The sequence below is a fragment of the Filicampus tigris genome, chromosome 2 (assembly GCF_054856515.1).
Source record: "Filicampus tigris isolate MCC_2025a chromosome 2, RoL_Ftig_1.0, whole genome shotgun sequence".
NCBI classification, from domain to species: Eukaryota; Metazoa; Chordata; class Actinopteri; order Syngnathiformes; family Syngnathidae; genus Filicampus; species Filicampus tigris.
In genome coordinates, this window is record NC_141218.1 from 6,754,105 (window position 1) to 6,774,610 (window position 20,506).

At 40.7% G+C, this 20,506-nt stretch overlaps 2 protein-coding genes across 3 annotated transcripts; one reads left to right on the plus strand and one right to left on the minus strand.

Annotated features, from left to right (window-relative positions):
* The first annotated feature begins 1,647 nt into the window (after positions 1–1,647).
* pde5ab (phosphodiesterase 5A, cGMP-specific, b) lies at positions 1,648–16,030 on the plus strand. 2 transcript variants are annotated; one of them, XM_086023748.1, is made up of 22 exons: positions 1,648–1,973; positions 4,129–4,597; positions 5,718–5,891; positions 6,556–6,645; positions 6,745–6,816; positions 7,065–7,154; positions 7,251–7,391; positions 7,955–8,019; positions 8,776–8,887; positions 8,959–9,046; positions 9,186–9,361; positions 9,502–9,552; positions 11,230–11,376; positions 11,442–11,567; positions 11,671–11,765; positions 11,830–11,917; positions 11,994–12,094; positions 12,319–12,396; positions 12,477–12,540; positions 14,124–14,198; positions 14,279–14,362; positions 14,666–16,030. In XM_086023748.1, exons 1-22 carry the CDS (start codon positions 1,894–1,896, stop codon positions 14,783–14,785), a joined length of 2,586 nt encoding a protein of 861 aa, XP_085879874.1. In that variant the 5' UTR covers positions 1,648–1,893; the 3' UTR covers positions 14,786–16,030. The 2 variants fall into 2 exon arrangements, with proteins under 2 accessions (XP_085879874.1, XP_085879875.1); XM_086023749.1 differs by having other exon boundaries at positions 8,962–9,046.
* mad2l1 (MAD2 mitotic arrest deficient-like 1 (yeast)) lies at positions 16,026–20,048 on the minus strand. Its single transcript, XM_086023750.1, has 5 exons — positions 19,799–20,048; positions 18,996–19,142; positions 18,280–18,400; positions 16,373–16,476; positions 16,026–16,300 (listed from the first exon to the last, which is right to left on the minus strand). Exons 1-5 carry the CDS (start codon positions 19,860–19,862, stop codon positions 16,128–16,130), a joined length of 609 nt encoding a protein of 202 aa, XP_085879876.1. The 5' UTR covers positions 19,863–20,048; the 3' UTR covers positions 16,026–16,127.
* Between the last annotated feature and the right edge of the window lie 458 nt (positions 20,049–20,506).

Genomic DNA, 20,506 nt, shown 5'->3' on the forward strand with positions numbered 1-20,506 from the left:
CACTTAACATGCGTATTTTGATTTGGTATCATGCATGAATCTAATAAATATATATGCAATAAATAATAAAACAAATATATGACCTGACACCTTGCAGATGTTTGTCTATCCAACCCAAAGGTTTTGTGCCTCACCAGCATGAAATAGACTCCTCGATTGGGGGTCCCTGCAGATGTAATGTCCAACCACCCCCATCAATCCACCGATTCCCTCTTGCCTCCCTCCAGGGACAACGAGCCACCATCTGCCAGTAAGGGAACACCGCCAGCGGGGGAAGGGGGACACGTGTCCATCTGGAGGGACCAAAGTCAAACCATCTCAGACACATAAAAGGCTAGAAGCCATGAAATAATCAAAGTCAAGCACCGGCAGGTTGCCCTATGCCATCTATAAAAATAATCTTACCCTTCGACTACTGTAAAATGTCTCTTTTCATTTGTGCATACAAGCCTTCGGTGTGTTTTTAGCTGTTTGAATAAATAAATGACACGATGAGAAAAGTTGCAAGATAGCTACGATTAAGATACATTATGGTTAAAAAAACAACAACTTGTGACTATGAGAATTTATTCCGATTTTTGTTGGGAAAAAAATGGTGAGGAAAGAGTTATAATATAACAAGATCAAAGCTGCACTACAGTATTAGAAGATATTTTTTTCGGAGAACTCCATCAAAATTGCGCAAAGAAAGCTCAAATTGTGAGAAAGAAGTCTTACGATATTCAAGTCATGAGAACAATGTTGGCATGTTATGGGAATGAAGTTGAATCTACATTCTGTTCGGAATATGTCATAATATAAGAAAAAGAAAAATTTGCAAGAAGACATTTTTTCCAACAATTACAATTAAGTTGAAATTTTACAAGGAATACTCAAAATTCAGTGAAGAGGTCAAAATATAATAAGATTAAAATTTTAATCATCGAAAAACGTTTTTAACATTTTATTGGAATAAAGTTCTGCGATTCTTAAAAAAAAAATCAGAATGTAACAAGAAATAGAGCAAAATAATTTCCAACAAATTATGTTGCATCATTTAATAAAAGTGCATATTTACTTTGGGCCAATTAAAAGCTCTGATATAATCCTGACATGTCATCTGATAATATTTTTTATATATTTTTTTTTCTTCAAGACCAAAAGCCATGTTTTTTGGAGAATATAGTCCAATACTTTAAAAAATACAGGCACCTTTTGCAAATTAAATAAAGTTGTACTTTTGAAATTCACTTGGGTTGGATATCGCAATATTACGACTAACTTTCTCCTAAAATAACAACTTTTTCCCCCTGAGAATATACGCCGTTGCTCTTGTAAAGGTTACAACTTTTTTCATCATAACATTCTCTTAACTTCACCGCATACTTTTTCTCAAGAGTTTTTTTTAATCGTAACATTCTGGCTTTTTTCCTCGACAATGGGCAACTTTTGAATTCCTATGGCACCTAAGTGATGAGGCGGTCGTTGGAAAAGTGTCTCCCGCTGGACCCAAAAACTTTGAGAACCCCTAAAGTTCAAAACCTAGAGGCGTTCCAATGGCCTGGTGTTTGGGGGTGGAAGGTGGGCGTGCTGTGACTCTGCCCCCCACGCTTGTAACCCCACGCTCCGCCACTGCGCGTCCGTCGGAGCCGGTTGGTGTCTGTGTTATCTCTGCATGTTTGACAAGAGAGGAAGTGTTTGCCTGATCTCTTTCTCCCTCCCTCCCTCTTTTCTCTGTATCTAACCCCACATACAAAAAAAGAAATAAAAAGTGGCGTCCTGCCTGTGATTCGCGCGCGTTACGCGTTGTTTACTTTTTCGTGCTCGCTTCCGCGTCTTTTTTTTTTTTTTTTTTTTTTTTGCCATATGGGGGACCGTCGCGCTATTGTGGATATATAGAGGCAGAGACACACCATGGAGGACGACATGATGGAAGCGTGGTTGGACGACCACCTCGATTTCACGCACTCCTACTTTGTCAGGAAAGCATCCAGGTAAAAGCGAGCGAGGAGCGCGCGCGTGCCTGTTTTCTTGTTTTGTTTTTGTTTTTAACGCGCCTTTATCGTGTTCAAATGTGCTCGTACTTGCAGTATGATTGTTACATGAAAATTGCACCGGGGTCATTCAATGATTAACTTTTACTGCACGTTGTTTAAATTGTGCTCTTCAATGCGTCCTCATGAGAATTAGACAATAAGGTAAATATGTGTGCACTTCCAATTATTGGCCGCTTTTTATAAACACTTAGCACATTATTAAGTGTATGTAGAAGAACAAAATCATCAGAGTGGAAAGCATGTAATTACCGATTTTGTGGGTCCAAGAAAAATGTTATTTTTATCAAATATGACAACCACCTTATTAGTTTTTATTAATATGTTATCATAAATATTACTTATGTGCACAAATGAATTCGATTGAAAGGGTTGTAGAAAACAATCTTTTCTCAGTGTTTTGCTAGCCACCCCCCCAAATAAGAGATTTACTTTTAACTGAGTAGCAACAAAATATTTTTACTATTACTTAATTTCACAAAGGATATGCTAACCGTAATTTCATGTGGCTGAAAGAATAATTGCTAACTGCTAATGTCAGCCATTTTATCTGAAAAATAAAGCAAAAAAGTAAAAACAGGGATTAAATACTTTTTTTTTTTTTACAAAGCAATTGGATACAAAAAGTCTACACACCCCGGTTCAAATGCCATGTTTTTGTAATATAAAAAATTGATAGAAAGATTAACCATTTCAAAACCTTTACCACCATTAATGTGACCTATACAACTCAATTGACTTTTTCCGACAGGCTTTTCAAGAGAGTAAGTAAAAATAAACAACGGAGGTAATGTGTACAACTTACAACTGATGATGTGACTGTGCTCAGAATTAACCAGTCACAATCAAACTCACGTTAAATAGGAGTCAGTACAAACATGACAACATTTAAAGTGCCTCTGAGTAACTCCAAACAAATTTGAGATGTTCTAGTAGGCTTTTCCAGACATTTTTTGTAGTCGCAACTTGCAGCATAAGACAAGGTCCGCAGAGTGTTTCCACAGCATCTGACGGATCGCATTACTCAAAGGTATCAGTCAGGAGAAGGGTACAAAATAATTTCCAAGGCATTCAAAATCTAAAGTATCAAGGTGTGTCTTTTTTTTTACCATGAACTGGATGTCCCTCCAAAATTGATGAAAAGACAACAAGAAAACTTACCAGGGAGGCTGTCAGGAAGCAGTACACATTTCCTGTCTTCTTTATGTCTGGCCTATAGGGTAGGGTGGCAAATTGGAAACTTTACATTAAAAAGAAAAGAAAATACTCTCTCAAACACGGGGGGAAAAAGTGTTTTGCTCCGATGAAGCCAAGTTTGAACTTATTGGCCATAATTCCAAAAGAGGGGAAAAAGACAGGAAAAGCCTACTCGAAAATCTGAACTTTATTAGAGGTTAATCAGCGGTTCTTTAAAATGGTGGTACAGTAGGTATGCGCTGCTTCCTATTTAACACAAAGTGATTAGTCAATTCCAAACACAACCACATCCCCAGTGACGGAGGTGTGCACACTTCTACAACCACATTATCGCAGTTTATTTTTAATTGAGCTTGGCATTGCTAAGCATTGAAACAGGGGTGTGTAGACTTTGAAAATGACAAAAAACAATACAATCTACGAGAACATGCCAAGAAGACTCTCTGTAACAACTCAGGCCACTGTAGCTCCTCCCCGATATGCAAAGGCTATCTCTCATTGAGAGGCCTTATTTTAAACATACTTCCTCTGAGCAACTGTACTATTTTGCTATTTAGACAGGCTTTTGGCGTCGTTTTTGAGCGATTCAGAAAGAGCCCCGAAAAAAACAAGCGTTTTTAGAAAATAAAAGATTCCCGAAAAATGAATGCAAATAGGTTAATTTGCAAATTGTAGTATTACTGTAAATGCACATCTCATTCCCGTATACCACTTGTGATGTTTTCATTTGTTGGTGTGCCGTGAGAATTTCCCAACTCAAATATGTGCCTTGGCTCAATGAGGTTTGAGCACATTGTTTTAGCTGACACTGAAGCAAGACCGCAGCCTATGCTGGCTGCATCGGTTGCTTCAAAACGAGTTGTTGATGATCATTGAATGGACATTTATGCCCTGACAGGGACATGGTGAATGCTTGGTTCGCTGAACGTGTCTACGCCATCAAACCGCCCGCCCCCAAAGACAACCAGCCATCCACGGATCCTGCCACCCTTGGCCTTTCAGCCAACCAGCCCCCCGCGGCCAACGCGGTCCCCAACCAAGCACCCGGAGCCCCGACTCGCAAAATCTCCGCGTCCGAATTCGACCGCCCGCTCCGGCCCATCGTGGTGACGGACGAGGAGGGCTCGCTGACGTTTCTGAGCGACGCGGAACGCAAGAGCGCCCCCCCGCGGGGCTCCGCGATGCCGGACGGGGACACCGGAAGCCCCAAGGCGGCGAGTGGCGGCAGTAACCGAGGCGATCGTTGCGCCCGACTGCTGGAGCTGGTGAAGGACGTTTCGAGCCATCTGGACGTGACAGCACTCTGCCACAAGATCTTCCTCCACATCAACGAGCTCATTGCTGCCGACCGCTACTCACTTTTTCTGGTGGGGGGGGGACACTGCACTCTTTAAAACAGGATGTTTCTTCTCATAATAACACCTCATGCGTTGCCATTTGTCAATTGATTACAAAAGACCAAATGTGTGGTTTGGGTCGGACAAGTTTGGGGTATAGGCCCCAGCGTACCTGCGACCATAGTTTGGATTACCGGTATTAAAGAATTTTTTTCTTTGTCCAAACAGATTTCAGGCTCCTTTTGGTGCCATGTCGCAACCAGCAAAAATCTGTGAGTAATTGATGCTCCCCTAAAAAGGTTTATAATTGCTTGTAGATTCCACAAGATGGTGGCAAAGCACCATTTTCATCTAAATGAAGCTCCGCAACTCACTTCAACATAGTTCACTGGCACCAAGATGCCACAAGATGATGCTAAAGTGCTACTTTGGTCAAAATGAAGCTTCTCGATTTAATCCAACATAGTTCCTTGACACCAAGTTACCCACGAAATGGCAGCAAAGTACTACTTTGATGGAAATTAGGCTTCTCGATTCACTTCAACATAGTTCCTTGACACCAAGTTACCACAAAAGGGCAGAAAAGTACTCCTTTTGTCTAAACAGAACTCATCGACAACATTGCTCCTTGGTACTATGATGCCACTGGATTGGCCTTGGGACAAAATGAACAGATAAGTGAGTTTTTCAGCGTATAACGGAGGATAAATTCCCCCAGAACAATCTGTAAATAGGTAAATTTGTGAATGCCGAATCACAGATATGCAAGGTTTTGCTGTATTAGCAACGGGACGGTTCTTTAACCAATCAGATTTCAAATTCGACTTGCAGGTCTGCGAAGGAAGAAAATTACCGTGAGTGAGACATCATAGCTGATTCCGCCCATGACAGAAAGGCATTCTTAAAATGTAAAAAAAAAAAAAAATCCAAAGGGGAAGAGCTTACTTTAGCCTGGGTTGTTAGGGAGAGTTAAAGTGAAACTTTTTTTTCTTTTTTTAAATCAGCTCTCTATAGGGGGGGGGCAACTTACATGTTTCTGCTATTTGTGGCAACGCTCGGTCCTTACCACTAAACTGACTTTAATTTGCACTTCACTGCGTCTAATTGCACAGCATGGTGCCATAGCCGGACATTTTGTTTGGGGTTCCAGGTGGGCGAGGACAGCTCCAACACCAAGTTCCTGGTCAGCCGCCTGTTTGACGTGGCCGAGGGGTCCACGCTGGAGGAATCGTCCAGCAGCAGCATCCGACTGCAGTGGAACAAGGGCATTGTGGGGCACGTGGCCGCCACGGGACAGCCGCTCAACATCAACAATGCTTATGAGGTAACGTTGACGTTTTACACGTGACTCAAAACTTTTCCTGAATGGTAGTAGCGGTTTTATGATGAGATGAATTGCCATAATGCTACGGTATAATATACAGTCCATTCGGAAAGCATTGACGCCATGTCTAATTGTATTTTTTTTCCTCCTCCAAACTGTAAACATTTAATGAAAGCACTGCCGTGTTTTCCCGGAATCCTGTCAGTGCTTTCATCAACCCTCCTTCAGTTGATTAAGCCTGTTCCCTCTGATTGCTCTGTCCAATTAGTGCGCCTCTTTATGCGAGTGCTCTCGAGTGTTTCAGCGTGTTTATCATGATTTGTCCAGTTCACGCAGGCCAATGCACCGGTCGACATCAACTTTAGCTTGTCAAACCGATGGACATGTTTCATTTCAATCAAAGTTATCCCCACAGCCTTTGATGCTGGCTAAAACGAGATCTCATGACGTGTGCATTGTGTCGGTTCCATCTTCGCGATTTTTTGGGGGTCAAAAACATCAAAAATCAGGTGGCTGGATTTGCAATTTGCCTGAATTATGCTAATTTCTCCAGTCGATCTTTACCGTCATCGGACGGCTTTTCGGCTCAATCGTTTAAGACGCACTTTTCCTTTCGCATTGGGCATTTTTTGAAAAATTCGTATTCTGGTTTGCCTACCCGCAGGACCCTCGATTCAACGCGGAGGTCGATATGATCACGGGTTACAAGACGCAGAGTATTCTGTGCCTTCCCATCAAGAACCACCGAGACGAGGTAACGATAGTTTTGTGCTATTATAAAAGCAAAACCTCAGAACGGCAGTAAAAAAGCCGCCCAAAACCCATATATGCTCAACGGAATTGTAATTGGCAGGTTGTTGGAGTGGCTCAAGCTATCAACAAGAAAAACGGCAAGGATGGAGCCTTCACCCAACAGGATGAAAAGGTATGCAAAACTCACATGTGATCGTTTCTTGGCCGTTTTGCCGCTCACCACGAGTTGAACATTTGCTAACCACACACAGAATATTCATCACATCATATATAACATACATAACGTCGTTACAATCGAGGAATGAAACGCAAAGCTCGTCTACAGTTTTGGGTTGGCTTTTGGCTCTTTCGTCCTTCATTTTTTTGTTGTTCTCATATCATGAGAAACAAAACAAAAAAGATGGTTTTCTCCCGAAACAGGACTTCTCAGCTTACTTGGCCTTTTCTGGGATCGTTCTGCACAACGCCCAGCTGTATGAGGCCTCACAGCTAGAAACCCGACGTAATCAGGTACGCCAAGTTCCGAATCTTCTCATTATGTACATTATCATGCCATATGTTGGACACATGCATATCGACAGCTCTTTAAGTCGATGATTTTCTCAGGTGCTGTTGGAACTGGCCAGTCTCATCTTTGAGGAGCAGCAGTGCCTAGAGGTTTTACTGAGGAAGTTTGCGGGAACCATCCTGTCCTTCATGCAGGCACAGGCTTGCACCGTCTTCATTGCTGAGGACGACTCCACTGAGGTCAGCACCAAAGTGACCCTAGAACACCTTTGACGGGCCGCAAACGGGCCACACGCCGTAGTTTACCCACACTTAGTTTTCCGGAATTTTACATGCCTGAAAAAAAAAAACATATTCTCGAAACTACTTAGCCCTTGCAGTGACCCCAAATGAAGTCCAAACATTGAAGGATCTTTTTCTATTTAAAGCCCTTTTTATGACCAAAGGGAGTGACGGTCGGCAAGGGTAGGGGAGCAAAGTTTTCCTAAACAAAAAGAAAAAAAAAAAGTGATTCGTTTATCTTTAACATCCTGTTAAAATGGGAAAAGAATCTTTTTGGGAGTGCTTGTTGAGCGAAAACAAGTCCCTATAAGGAGGGCAGGAGCGGAAGAAAGACATGGAATGTTGAAATAAACTCCTAATCTGGCAAGGCTGGATGTGTAATGGAGCATTGCTTGTAACTTGGACGAGTTGCATCGTCTTAATGGTTTAACTGGACGAAATAAAAAGCCGATTTGTCTTGTAAAAAGAAAATATAAGGAAGGAAACTTCACTTTTGGCCTTTTTTTTTTTTTTTTTCCCAGAACCCCTTTTCCAGTGTCTTTCATATGGAATACGAAAAAGGTGAAGTTCTTAATTGCCCTGAAAGGTAAGCAGAACGCCAAGGGTTAATCCATTAAATTCAATATTATTGGACGATAAAGTCGGCCTATCGTAATGATACGAGAAAGTCAAAACAATACGGGAATGACAATGAGAATGTCCTGAAAAAAGAGCGATGCGATGAGAAACAAGTTGCAATGTTACCAAAAAAAAAAAAAAAGAAGCAGAAATGTTGTGAGAGGAAAACGAAACTTTATGTGAATAGTGTAATTTTCTGAGAAAAGGTTGTAATGTTAGAAGAAATGCTACAACAAAATGTTACTAAAAGCAAGTGGTGATATTGCAGGAATAAAGTTAGAGTGTTCGAGAAACCAGTTGTCATGTTACGAGAATGATATCGTAAATTAGAAAATTAAAAGCCATATTACAAGACATAACTTGTAAGACAGAAACAAATCCGTCTTTACTTCTGTAGCTCTATGATTCTATTCTCTTGTTTTTTTTTTGGGGGACCTTAACTCATTCACTGCCATTGACGTATTTATTTGTCGTTTCGCAACCCAGCAATTCAGTCCCAGGAACTTTTCTTTTTTTTTAAACATTAGGGTAAAACAGGGTCTGAAAATGTCCGGCGGCGAATGAATTAATAAATCTTTGTAGCATCTTTAGACTCTATGGTTCCCCATGTGGCTAAGAGCGATGCTGATATACGTCATACTAAATTAATGGGGAAAAAAAACTGCATGATGTGATCCATTAATTTTTATTTTAACGATGATCATTTTGACGCAAATCTCCTCAGAGAGTCTCCTTGTGTCAACCACATCAACTACATGTACGCTCAGTACGTTAAAAACACCATGCAGCCCCTCAACATTGCCGATGTCGCCAAAGATCAACGCTTCCCTTTGACGGTCTGTATTTTTACACATTTTTTGAGGTACCGTCTTTGTCCTATTAAAGTAATGTCTTTTGTTTTATCTAGCAGTGTGAAAAGCAATACCAGGCCAGCAAACGGATAATGAGTTTGCTTTGCACTCCTATCAAGAATGGCAAGAAGGACAAAGTCATAGGTAGGAGCTCCGGTGGATGTATTGACGCTGCCACCGTCATAATAAAGTGTCCATGTTACAATAAAAGAGTTTCTGTTGTGAGGAAAGCGTTTTGAAGTGCCGGTATTTTAAGAAGTGAAAGAAACATTCGCGTCTGTAGGTTGCTGCCAATTAGTGAACAAGATGGACGAGGTGTCAGGCGCGACAAAGACATTCAACAGGAATGACGAGCAGTTCTTGGAGGCCTTTGCCATTTTTTGCGGGCTCGCCATCCGGAACACGCAGATGTACGAGACGGTGGAGAGAGCCATGGCCAAGCAGCAGGTCACTCTAGAGGTCCGGTACCCGCCATATGTTATCGGGAATCAGTTCGGCGATCATCGAATGGATCAGGGCTGATCCTAAGTAGAATCTCTGACGTACGACTGCTGCTGTCTGCATTTTACTAAATAAACTGCTGCCGCTGTGTTCTGCAGGTCCTTTCATATCATGCTTCGGCTGCTGTAGAAGAGTCCCGGGGGCTCCAGGTAACTACGTTTAATTGGAATGACCAAACACTACAAATATACAGCACCTTGAAAACACAATTTGTTAAACAAAACAACCAAACCAATGTTTTATCTAAAAAAACTGACAAAGTAAATATGAAAAGTAAATTCTAAGTTAGGATTTTATCAAATTGGGGGAGGTCCAAGCCTATCTGGCTCCCATGCCAAGAAGTTAATTGCCCCCTGCACCTAATAAGTGGTTGCATCACCCTTGGCAGCAATAACTGAAATCAGGTGTTTGCAATTACTGCTGCTGAGTCTTTGCACCGCGGTGGAGGAATTATGGCCCAGTCTTCTTTGTAGGATTGTTTTCACACACAAAGCGGAAGTCAACCCAAACATACTTTTTTCAAGAATATGTTCTATGCAATCCCACTAGTTGAAACAGGGCATTGTGATAAATATTGCGTTTGTGGATTAAGTGTTAATCCACTCGTTTTTAGCCATCTCCGGGGGCGGCCATTTTGTCTTCTGTCGACTGAAAACGACATCACAACTGCTCACACCGACCAATCACGGCTGACCTGTTTTTCTGAACCTGAGCCGTGATTGGTCGTTGTGAGCAGTTGTGATGTCATTTTCAGTCGACAGAAGACAAAATGGCCGCCCCGGGAGATGGCTAAAAACGAGTGCATTTTGCTGCTTAATTCATATTCCACAAACGCAAAATTAATTAATCAGAATGCCGTGTTTCAACTTGTGGGCCTGTTGGGAACATATTCTTGACAAAAATATGTTAGGGTTGACTTCCGCCGGGTTTTTGTATGAAATCATACCACAGCATCACAAGTGTCTTTTTTTTTCCCCGCCATTCAGAGGTGAACTTATGTTTTAGGGTTCTCGTCTTACTGGAGCTTGAGCGCATGGACTGAAAGCAGGATTTTTGCCTGCAGGATTTTCTGGTAGACCAAATTAATCGTTGCATTAATCACTGCAAGTAGTCCAGGTCGTAAGGCGTCAAGCAGCACCAGACCATCAAACCGTCACCACCGTGTTTGACTGTAAACAAGATGTTCTTTTTATCAAATGTTGTCATTTTTACCTCAGATGCCGAACACCTTTCAAAAAGTTTCAAACGTCTCGTCAAACCATAAATGATTTCTCATAGTCTTGGGGATCATCATTGTTTTTATGGTTGAGTCATTAATTGATCTGAACTGAGATCAGTTTGGCCTGGAGTTCGTTGAATGTTGTCTGTTCTGGTTTTGATTGTGACTTTCTGGGTGAGTCTTCCAAGCACTCTTGGGAGTAATTCTGGTTTTGACTGTGGTTCACTGGAGTCCCAAAGCCTTGGAAAAAAGCCTGTGTCACGTTTTCCAGACCGATCACGTTGTTTCTGCTTTGCTCTTGAATTTCTTTGGTCGCGGCAAGATGCATTTATTTTTTTGTAGCCTACCTCACTTTGTCTGTCAGGTACTTGGGTGGGTACTTTTAAGTGATTTCTTGATTCAACAAATCTGGTGGTAATCGGGCCTTGGTGTGGCCAGAAAAATAGTAAATTCGTGATTTAAGAAGGGGGGATTACCTCTTTACATAAAGACTGAGATTTGACCCGCCCACCCCCACCCGTAGCATTCCTTTTCTCATCCTTTCATTGGCTGTTAAAAATGTTCAGTAATGGTTAACCACCTCCCGATCTATGTGTCCACTGGACAGGCAGCCACAATTCCGTCGGCCCAGTCGCTGCGACTCCTGGACTTCGGCTTCAGCGACTTCGACCTGTCGGACACCGAAACCACGTTGGGAACTGTGCGCATGTTTGTCGACCTCGACCTGGTGCACAACTTCCACATGAAACACTCGGTAGGCGTCAAAGTCAAAACCATCCGGCGCGGATCAACAATAACAATGACTTCTACACTGTTTAGAATTTATGCCAGTGGGTTCTGAGCGTAAAGAAGAACTACAGGAACAACGTGGCCTATCACAACTGGAGACATGCTTTCAACACTTCCCAATGCATGTTCGCCCTCCTTAAATCGGGCCGCTTGCAGGTTAGTGAGGAAGTATTAGTAGCATGTCGTGCATTGTCAAGGCTATTTCTGAATATAATATGAGCCGGTAAAAAGCACATTTCAAGATTTTGTTTCCTGACAGAATCGACTTCGCGATTTAGAGGTTCTGGCTCTGATGATTGCGACGCTCTGCCATGACCTGGACCACAGAGGAGTCAACAACTCCTACATACAGAGGTACAAAAGTATACCGTGTACTGTAAATCAGCCATTGTGTATTTAACCTGTTTGAAATGATCAGGAGTGAGCACCCACTGGCACAGCTTTACTGCCACTCCACCATGGAGCACCACCATTTTGACCAGTGCCTCATGATCCTCAATAGTCCAGTAAGCGTGCATGCACGCAACGGCGGCCTTTTTATTCCCGTTAGGACACAAACAGGGTTCTCATTCTCCGTTTCAGGGCAACCAGATCCTGAGTGGCCTCTCCCTGGATGAGTACAAATGCACTCTAAAGATGATTGAGAGGGCTATTTTGTCCACCGACCTGGCCCTGTACATTAAGTAGGTACAAAACACTGCAAATACAAAGCAAGTAGGATAAGACAATAATGTCCAAAATGACATTCACCCTATTCTTTTGCAACTTTAGTGTTTTGCATAATACAATTTTTTTTCCCCCCATGTAAGAGAATTATTTTATCACCATTTTCCGACTCATTTCTCATATCATAAATTTGTTTGTCATAGAATCGCAACATTTTCCCCATAACCTTGTCTGTCAACAGGAGACGCGAAGAGTTCTTTGAGCTCACTCACAACAGACAATTTGTTTGGGAGACGGATCACCACAGAGATTTACTTAGGTGAGATGAACTCATCCGGCTATGTGGGTTCATTTTTATGCTGTCTATAGATTCACAACAGTTCCGCATGTCTCCATTAGGTCAATGCTGATGACTGCATGTGATATATCAGCAATCACCAAGCCCTGGCCAGTGCAAAAGAGGGTAATGAAAAACATACATTATGCCAAAACATTTTGGGTTTTTTTTTTTTACATTGTTTGTGGAACTTCTGAAAAATCGGATCCAATGTGAGCATAGGTTCACATTTGTATTCCAACTTTTACCCTGGAAAATGATAATTCAATTCTCACAAAAATGATACACAGTATTAACAATTCCCGATTTGCTCTGATTTTTTTTTTTTTGGTCATAGTACTAAAACTTTTTGTCTCTGTAAACCAACTTTATTATTGTATGTCAACCCCGCCCCCCTCCCCCATGATGGAATAGCACAAATTTATTCTCGTACCATCTCTTCCCCGTGAGGACCACAAGTTAAAAAAAAAAATAGCCTTGCACATGGCATGTTGCAGCTGCGTCACAACTATTTTATCTCCCTGGTGATCTTTTGTTAGTCTGCACCTTGTTAGGAAGTGCAAGCCTGGTGGAAAAAAAAGCACTGAGCCAGTCACTCTGAGATTATGTTAACATGATGTGAGTGCTTGTTCAAAAATAACGACTGCAAACAGATAACCTCCCTCAAAGTTGTAAATGAATTAACAGTGCCCCAAAAACACTCATGAAATAAGATTTTTTTGTAATGATTTTTTTTTATTAACTCTGTTCTCATGAAATGAACATTTTCCTTTCTCTATAAAAAATGTATTAATTATTGTTGAATTTAAGGATTTTTAGTTTAAAATTCATTCTTGCTGAAGTAGGATTTTCTTATCTGTTAGATTACGATCTTTCTTGCACAAAATTCTTTTTTATTCTGCTGTTGAAATACTCGGTTTTTGTTGTGCAATAGAACAACTTTATTCTTGTTAAATTACAATTGTCTTTCCACCTAAAAAGTTGTATCCCTCATGAATTATTTTCTAAAATCACGATCCTGTGTTTTTTCTTGTAAAACTATTTTGTGTAGTTGTCGGATTATTTTTTTCTCGTGAAATTATGTTCCATTTACAGTTCCTTTTTCGCAAAATGTTTTGCTCATGATAGACAACTTTATTCCTGTAATAATTTTTTGTACCGATGGTATATTACTTAAAGCGGAACTCAATCCAAACATTTTTTTCAAAAAGATGTTCTATGTGAGACCACTTGTTGAAACAAGACATACTGATAAATATTGCGTTTGTGGAATAAGAGTTAATCCACCCGTTTTTAGCCATCTCAGGGGGCGGCCATTTTGTCACTTCTTGTCGACTGAAGATGACATCGAAGTTGCTCAGCGCTCAGGTAACCCCCATTCACAGCTGACCTGTTTTCTGAAGCTGAGCCGTGATTGGTTGTTACCTGAGCCATGAGCAATTGTGATGTCATTTTCAGTCGACAGAATTGACAAAATGGCCGCCCCCTGAGATTGCTAAAAAGGGTTGGATTTTGCTGCTTAACTCATATTCCACAAACACAATATTAATCAGAATGCTGTGTTTCAACTAGTGGACATGCTGGGAACATATTCTTAAAAAAAAAAAAAAATGTTTCGGATGATTTTCCACTTTAAACGTTCCCCCGATATTTTTGTGGAACCGCTTCCATTTAAGCTATTATCTGCACTTTGTTTGTCCCTGGCGCAGATCGCAGAGCTGGTGGCGACTGAGTTCTTTGAACAAGGGGACAAAGAGAGACTAGAACTGAACATTGAGCCCAGTGTAAGACAATAATATGAGAGCAAATTGCATCCTGTAGTTATTTTTATTACACACGTAGCTACAATCTCATTTTATTTCAGGACTTGATGAATCGGGAGAAGCGAGATAAGATTCCCAGCATGCAGGTCTCCTTCATTGATGCCATCTGCACGCAGTTATATGAGGTAACTTGGCGGCAAATGGTTTGACATAAACAGTTTGAAAATATGATAATGTCACCATATGGTCCTTCTGTAATAATATATATATATAGATATATATAATGGAAAAAGATCTATTTAAAAAGACAACAAAAACTCTTGCCATGGTGACAAAAGAGCAAAATTTGCTTACAAATTTTCTGTTCAATCAGTAACGTAATTTTGTTAACAAGATCCCGATAGAGAAACAGATTATTGATCTAACACACGGCACATTTTGGAGTACTTGTTTAGTCACTGTCCCTTGTCTTTTTTTTTTCATCTCAGACCTTGGCAGGCATGTCTGACCATTGTTCCCCTTTGCTGGAGGGATGCCGGACAAACCGCCAGCATTGGAAATGCTTGGCCGAGGAGCACGAGAAAGGCCTGGTCAACAGTCTGGTGTGATTGTCAACATGGGCGCCCATGTGGCATGTTCACATTCTTCCTGTCTCACTCACTTTTTTTTTTTTTTTTTACACACCCATTTTTTCTAATGTGATGAAAAAAGTCATTTCACAACATATACTTACTTAGAGCTATCACGAACAGCAGCCTACTAAACTAATTACGAGCTAAAAGTAACGATACTGCAATAGTTTGGTTGATAGAGCAGTTGTGCAATATACTGGAAGAAAACCATCAACAGTATATCACAATATCGAAAATTCGTGGAATCGCAGAGCAAAAGGATATTGTAAAGGGTACTTTACAAAAACAGTATGACGACACGATAAAGAAACTGCAAAAAGTGATGAGTATCAATTGATACATGTGTAGCTAGGGCTTTTTGTTGGCTCAGAATTTTTTTTTTTATGCCAAATTTCCTTGTTCATTGCATGTATTTTCAACCATGGGAATAGGTAACGAACGGCCTGTGGTTACCATGGCGATGGTCTGGTGTATCAGCGGACCAGCTAGGACAGCTTTCATCATGCACAACAGTTGGTGTGCAGTGCTTCTCACAAACATGTCATTGGTCACTCTTTTCTTTTTATTTAGTAATTAAAGTACAGAAGCTATTTATTATTTTTGCACCGAGTGGCTTTGAACTCATAGCTTACAGATATGAAGGGGGGAAAAAAAATAATGACATTGGGATGCAGATTATATCTACACACTACTGCAGTGTCACTCACAAAGTACAGTCAGTCTTGCATATTTATTTGTTTAATGTATTTATTAGCTTAATGTATATTGTCTTTTTTTAAAGCACTTTTTCAGAAGAAATTTTTGAATTTGTTATTTTTCATACTAATTTAAAAAAAAAAAAAAACATTCTCCACTGCCTTGTCATAAAATTACAAATGCATTTTTGGAAATGTACACACTGATTGAATTCAACAACGATTGATAGCCTAAGTTTTGTAATCGGTTACAATATGATTATTTGGACCTACCTCTCCAACGATGTTGCCCCACGAAATAAATTGTTAAACATTTTTGGGGGTCTTTTTAATGCCACACATCTGATAAGAAATGGTTATTTCCAGAAGTTAAATAGGAACACAGAAACACATGTTGAACTTTGCCTTGTGCTTACCTTCTCATGCTTGCTTTATGGATGCTTCAAAAAGTCCAAGGTGTTTGCGTTAAAGCAGAGGCGGGTGTACGAGTTGTGATTTAATAAAAAGCCATACTAAATGTATGAAAAAAAAAAATGGTTTTTATTATTGTATGGGTGGGTTAAATGTTTGAGGTTTTCTTGAGTTTTGGTTGTTGTTGCCAAAGCTGGGTTTTTAAAAGTCTTTTATAGTGGGCACGTCTTCTTGTAAGTGACCATGCTGCACACCTTATGGATGGACGTGGTGAAAGAGCGCAGGCGCACCTCCTCCGGTTGGCTGATGCGGTGAGGGCCGGACTCCTCCCACTTTTCGGGAATGGCGAGGTCTTTGTCAGTGTAGATCAGGAGGTTGAAGCCGCCTGGGGAAGAGGGAAATAAGACTTCAGGAGAGTCGGACGCTAGGGGGAAATCTTTCCAGCGGTGGGTCTTACATGGCGTTTCCAGTAAGGGCAGGAAGGTCACGGAGGCGGTGATCTGTCGGAGAACTGAGCGGATCTCACCCTGGATCGTTTGAATGGGCTTTTCCCGAGGGACACTTAACAAACAGATCGCAATCAATACTTGTGAACCCCACATCCACGTTTCAGGATTTTTTTTTTTTTGGGTTTAACCTATGCTGTTGTTGAACAGCTCAACTTTTTGCAATTTTTATGCCCAGGCCAAAGATAGATGAATATGTACATTTTTTCATCCATGAGGGAAATTCACTGCTCCAGTGAATAAAAAGCAAAGCCAGAAAAGCATTAATTTGGCGCCATCTGGTGCCATCCCAGATCTGAACAACTATGTTGAAGTGAACCAGGGGTGTCCAGCTCCGGTCCTCAAGGGCCGCTTTCCAATTCCCCTTGCGACAACACACCTGATTTAAATGATCAGCTCATCAGCAAGCTCTGAAGAAGCTTGATAACAATCATGACGTCTTGAAACAGGTGCGTTGCAGCTGGGATGGATGGAAAACAGGCAGGACACCGGCCCTTGAGGACCGAGTTTGGACACCCCTGATAGACCAAGTTTACTTTTCCATTTTGTGGCATCTGGATCCCAAATAACTCAACTTACAAAAGTAATGCTATGCTGCCATCATGTGGCACCTATGGTGTAATAGAACATTTCACATTTGATATTGTAAAACTGGTTTTAGTGTTTGGACCTGTAAATTGCGACAATTGGTGCAATTAAAATACACAACAAATGACTCCAGTCTGGTGAAGGCGTGAAGCCAACCGCATGCATTTCCACGAGAGGAAGAAACTCGGGGTATAACAAAAAATTAATTGAATCGGAAAATCGGTTTTGATTTACAAGATGACAGGGCATCGAATCGCGCTGAATCATTCCACTTGAAAATATATCAATACATAGGTTATTGAATAATTTTTTTATTCGGGTGGTATAACCAGGGTTCGTACACCTTTTCCATGGTCAAAATTCAAGCACTTTTTAAGGTCTTTCAAGATCAAGCTTCCAGTTTTTCCAGTATACTTCAGAAGGCGAAAACCAGTGTGAATCAATCCATAACCTTTTTGTTTGAGGTCACCAAATGCTGTCCGTGGGAAAAATTAGTTTTTTATGGTTTTAATTCCACCTACAAGTTACCAATGAAAATAAAATCAGACTATTAAACATGAAAATATAAATGCCAACCGACACGGCAAGATAATCGGCCTAATTTTAGCCCCGAATCTCCCCTCCTGACAATCGTAGGTTGGCCCCAAAAATGGTCTTATCAGATAATCTTGCCGTGTCTGGTGGGCTCAGACTGATCTCGACCGCTCGGGAGGACGTCCGACCTCCAATCGGGGATCTTCAACGTGTCGAATTGTTTTGGCCCGACTTTGCATCATGTCAGGACAAACGAGCACGCAGCCGGTTGACAATCGGCGGGTTTACATGGAGACTTTTTTTGTCATTCGGAATTAAATCACTCTGAATGAAGCTCTCTGGTCAACTGGTGAAATCCAAGCATTTTCATGGTTTTTAAACACCTGCACAAACCCTGTATATCTTTGAGGGACACATTTACAACACTCACAAGTTCATTCGTGTGCACTGTTACTGTATGTAAAATGACAACAACAAAACAACAAACTCATTGCATCATATCCTATCGAACTGAGCCGTACAATATCAAATCAAACCGTCATCCCACTGAATTGTACTGAATGGAATTGTTCCACTTTAAAATCAAACAATCCTTAAATCACATCGCAGCCCATTTATCTAGATTCGTATCGAAATGACTTTTATTGGAGATGTGCACCCTTCGAAGAAACCCTGTCGCTTTGTAAGTACTTTTGTAGGTATGTATCAACAGCCAAACTAAAATGGCGGCACCCACCTGCACTCCATGGCCGTCTTGTCGCACTCGATGTCGAACTGCCAGCGCTCCAACACCTCGTTAGTCTCAAGACATGTGATCACCAACACCAGCTTCTGTACCGTGCAGTTGAGCAGCCACTCTGTACCATGATACATGTGAATTGTTATGATGTGTAAACCTGAGTTTGGTCTGTCTTTAGTTTGACTTGAACTGCGTTTTATTTCACACTTTCCATGAGAGAGCACACATTTACAGGTAGGCCTTGCGGCCATATATTCAAGAAGACACCTCCTTGTGGAAATGTTACTTTTTACATTTGAATGTAAATAGTTTAGTCTATAGAGAATCTAGAATGAGTTTTGGGGCAGTGAGCAGCCAAAAACGTGCCACACACACGCACATCAGGATAACCACTGGAAACTAAAAATAGGGGGGTTGGGGAGGCGTTTTTGGAGAGGGTACATTTTTGTCCATTATGTAAGCATAAGATTAATTTTCACGTTGTTAACAATCCACACTTTAGGCCAGGGAGCAGTTTGAAACCTTCCATACGCACACACAGACAGACACATAGGTATTCCCTGTGCAGCCCAAAAATAAAAAGATAATTTCATTTTTATTGTGCAGGAATTACACAAAACTCAAATTTTTCAAGTTTCGTGTCATGAGTGCCAGCAGAAAAAACATACTCTAACAGTATTCATGTTAGCAAACACCACACTCTGTCGACTAACCTTTGAGCTGCGACACCACACAGTCGAGATAGTTTTTCAGTTCAGGATCTGAGGTGAGTTGGAGGCTCATGTCATACTGGCTGACTCTGGTGAATTTCTCCGGAGGGTAGATGCCGCGCTGGTACAAGATGCTGTTGATGCCAAAAGCTGTGGCATGAACAAAAAACAAATAAATGTCAGCATAAAAGTCACTGCAGTCCGCTGTGACGATCTCCAATGGATCCTGAAAGTTCGTACTATAAGAACTGTTTTGCAATTTCAGCACTCAAAAACACAATGCATTGATCATTTAATTCATTATTGATTGAATTTGCCATTATTTTGGCATTTTTATGTTTAAGTTAAGTCACGTTTGACACATAACATTTAAAAATGACTATTAAGGTTAAGGTGTGATATATGTCACCAGGATATTTTTTTTAATAGTTTTGAATTGGTTTTCATCATGAAATGACCGGTAATTAACTTTTCTTAAAAGGAAGGGAGAATTTTGAAATAACATGCATCTGTGCCAACCATGCTGTCGTCTAAAATTGACATCTTTTTGTTTGTTTCTTCTTTACCACTTCGGAAAACTTGTCATGAATACACACACCCTTAAAGTCAAATTTTCCCGGACATTTGAAGGCTGTCGCCGTGGGTTCTTTCTTACGGGTTAAGTTGCGCGATTACTTTTGCAGTTACTGGGAATGTACTCAACAGTACCGTGGTCTTAAGAGGATCATTTAACGTCCTATGCCAAAAGATGCATTTATGCTATTTTTGGTAGTGGAACGCCAAGCTTTGTTAGGATTAATACTTACAAAAGAAGTCAGCCACAAGCTCCGCACTTCCTTTGAGCGATATGCCTTTCAGTGTGCTGGTCATTGTGTGGTTTGATATTTGCCGCTTTTTTCCTTTTTAAACGCTTTAACAAACGCTAACCGTGTTTTCTTTCTTGCTAAAGTTGAAAAATGGTGCCCGCGGTTTTGTTTGAAAATGGCCTTCCCCTCAGAGTATCGCGCATGCGCGAGATTTTTTTTTTTCTTCTCCTCGATTGCGTCTGCACTACACTGTAAGAACGCATTAGCGCCATCTTACTTCGATTTTGGAATGTCTGTCTGTCTCTATGTATCTGTGTATCTACGTATGCATGTATGTATGTATGTATGTATCTATCTATCTATCTATCTATCTATCTATCTATCTATCTATCTATCTATCTATCTATCTATCTATCTATTTATTGAAATAAGACTACTGCAATAAATCCCCCCAAAATTGTGATTGTTGGTTTTGACAATTATACTACAGTAAATCCCCAAGTTACAAGTTACACTGGTTAAAATAAGACTACCGTAAAATCCCAAAAGTTGTATTGGTTATAAAAGGACTACCGTAAATCCCCCGAAATTGCACTGGTCCAAATAATACAACGATAAATGTCACCAAAATTGCACTGTATTATTTTAAAACAACTTCAATCCCCTAAAAAATGTGTAAATAAAATTGTATTGTATTATCTCATATTC

Coding starts and splice junctions, on each gene's coding strand:
- mad2l1 (XM_086023750.1), bottom strand. CDS start 19,862: ATGACCAGCACACTGAAAGGCATATCGCTCAAAGGAAGTGCGGAGCTT. Junction 19,143..19,798: donor GCTTGTGGCTGACTTCTTTT/GTAAGTATTAAT, acceptor TTCATGCCACAG/CTTTTGGCATCAACAGCATC. Junction 16,301..16,372: donor GCCCTTACTGGAAACGCCAT/GTAAGACCCACC, acceptor CCTCTTCCCCAG/GCGGCTTCAACCTCCTGATC.
- pde5ab (XM_086023748.1), top strand. CDS start 1,894: ATGGAGGACGACATGATGGAAGCGTGGTTGGACGACCACCTCGATTTC. Junction 6,817..7,064: donor TCACCCAACAGGATGAAAAG/GTATGCAAAACT, acceptor CTCCCGAAACAG/GACTTCTCAGCTTACTTGGC. Junction 8,888..8,958: donor ATCAACGCTTCCCTTTGACG/GTCTGTATTTTT, acceptor TGTTTTATCTAG/CAGTGTGAAAAGCAATACCA.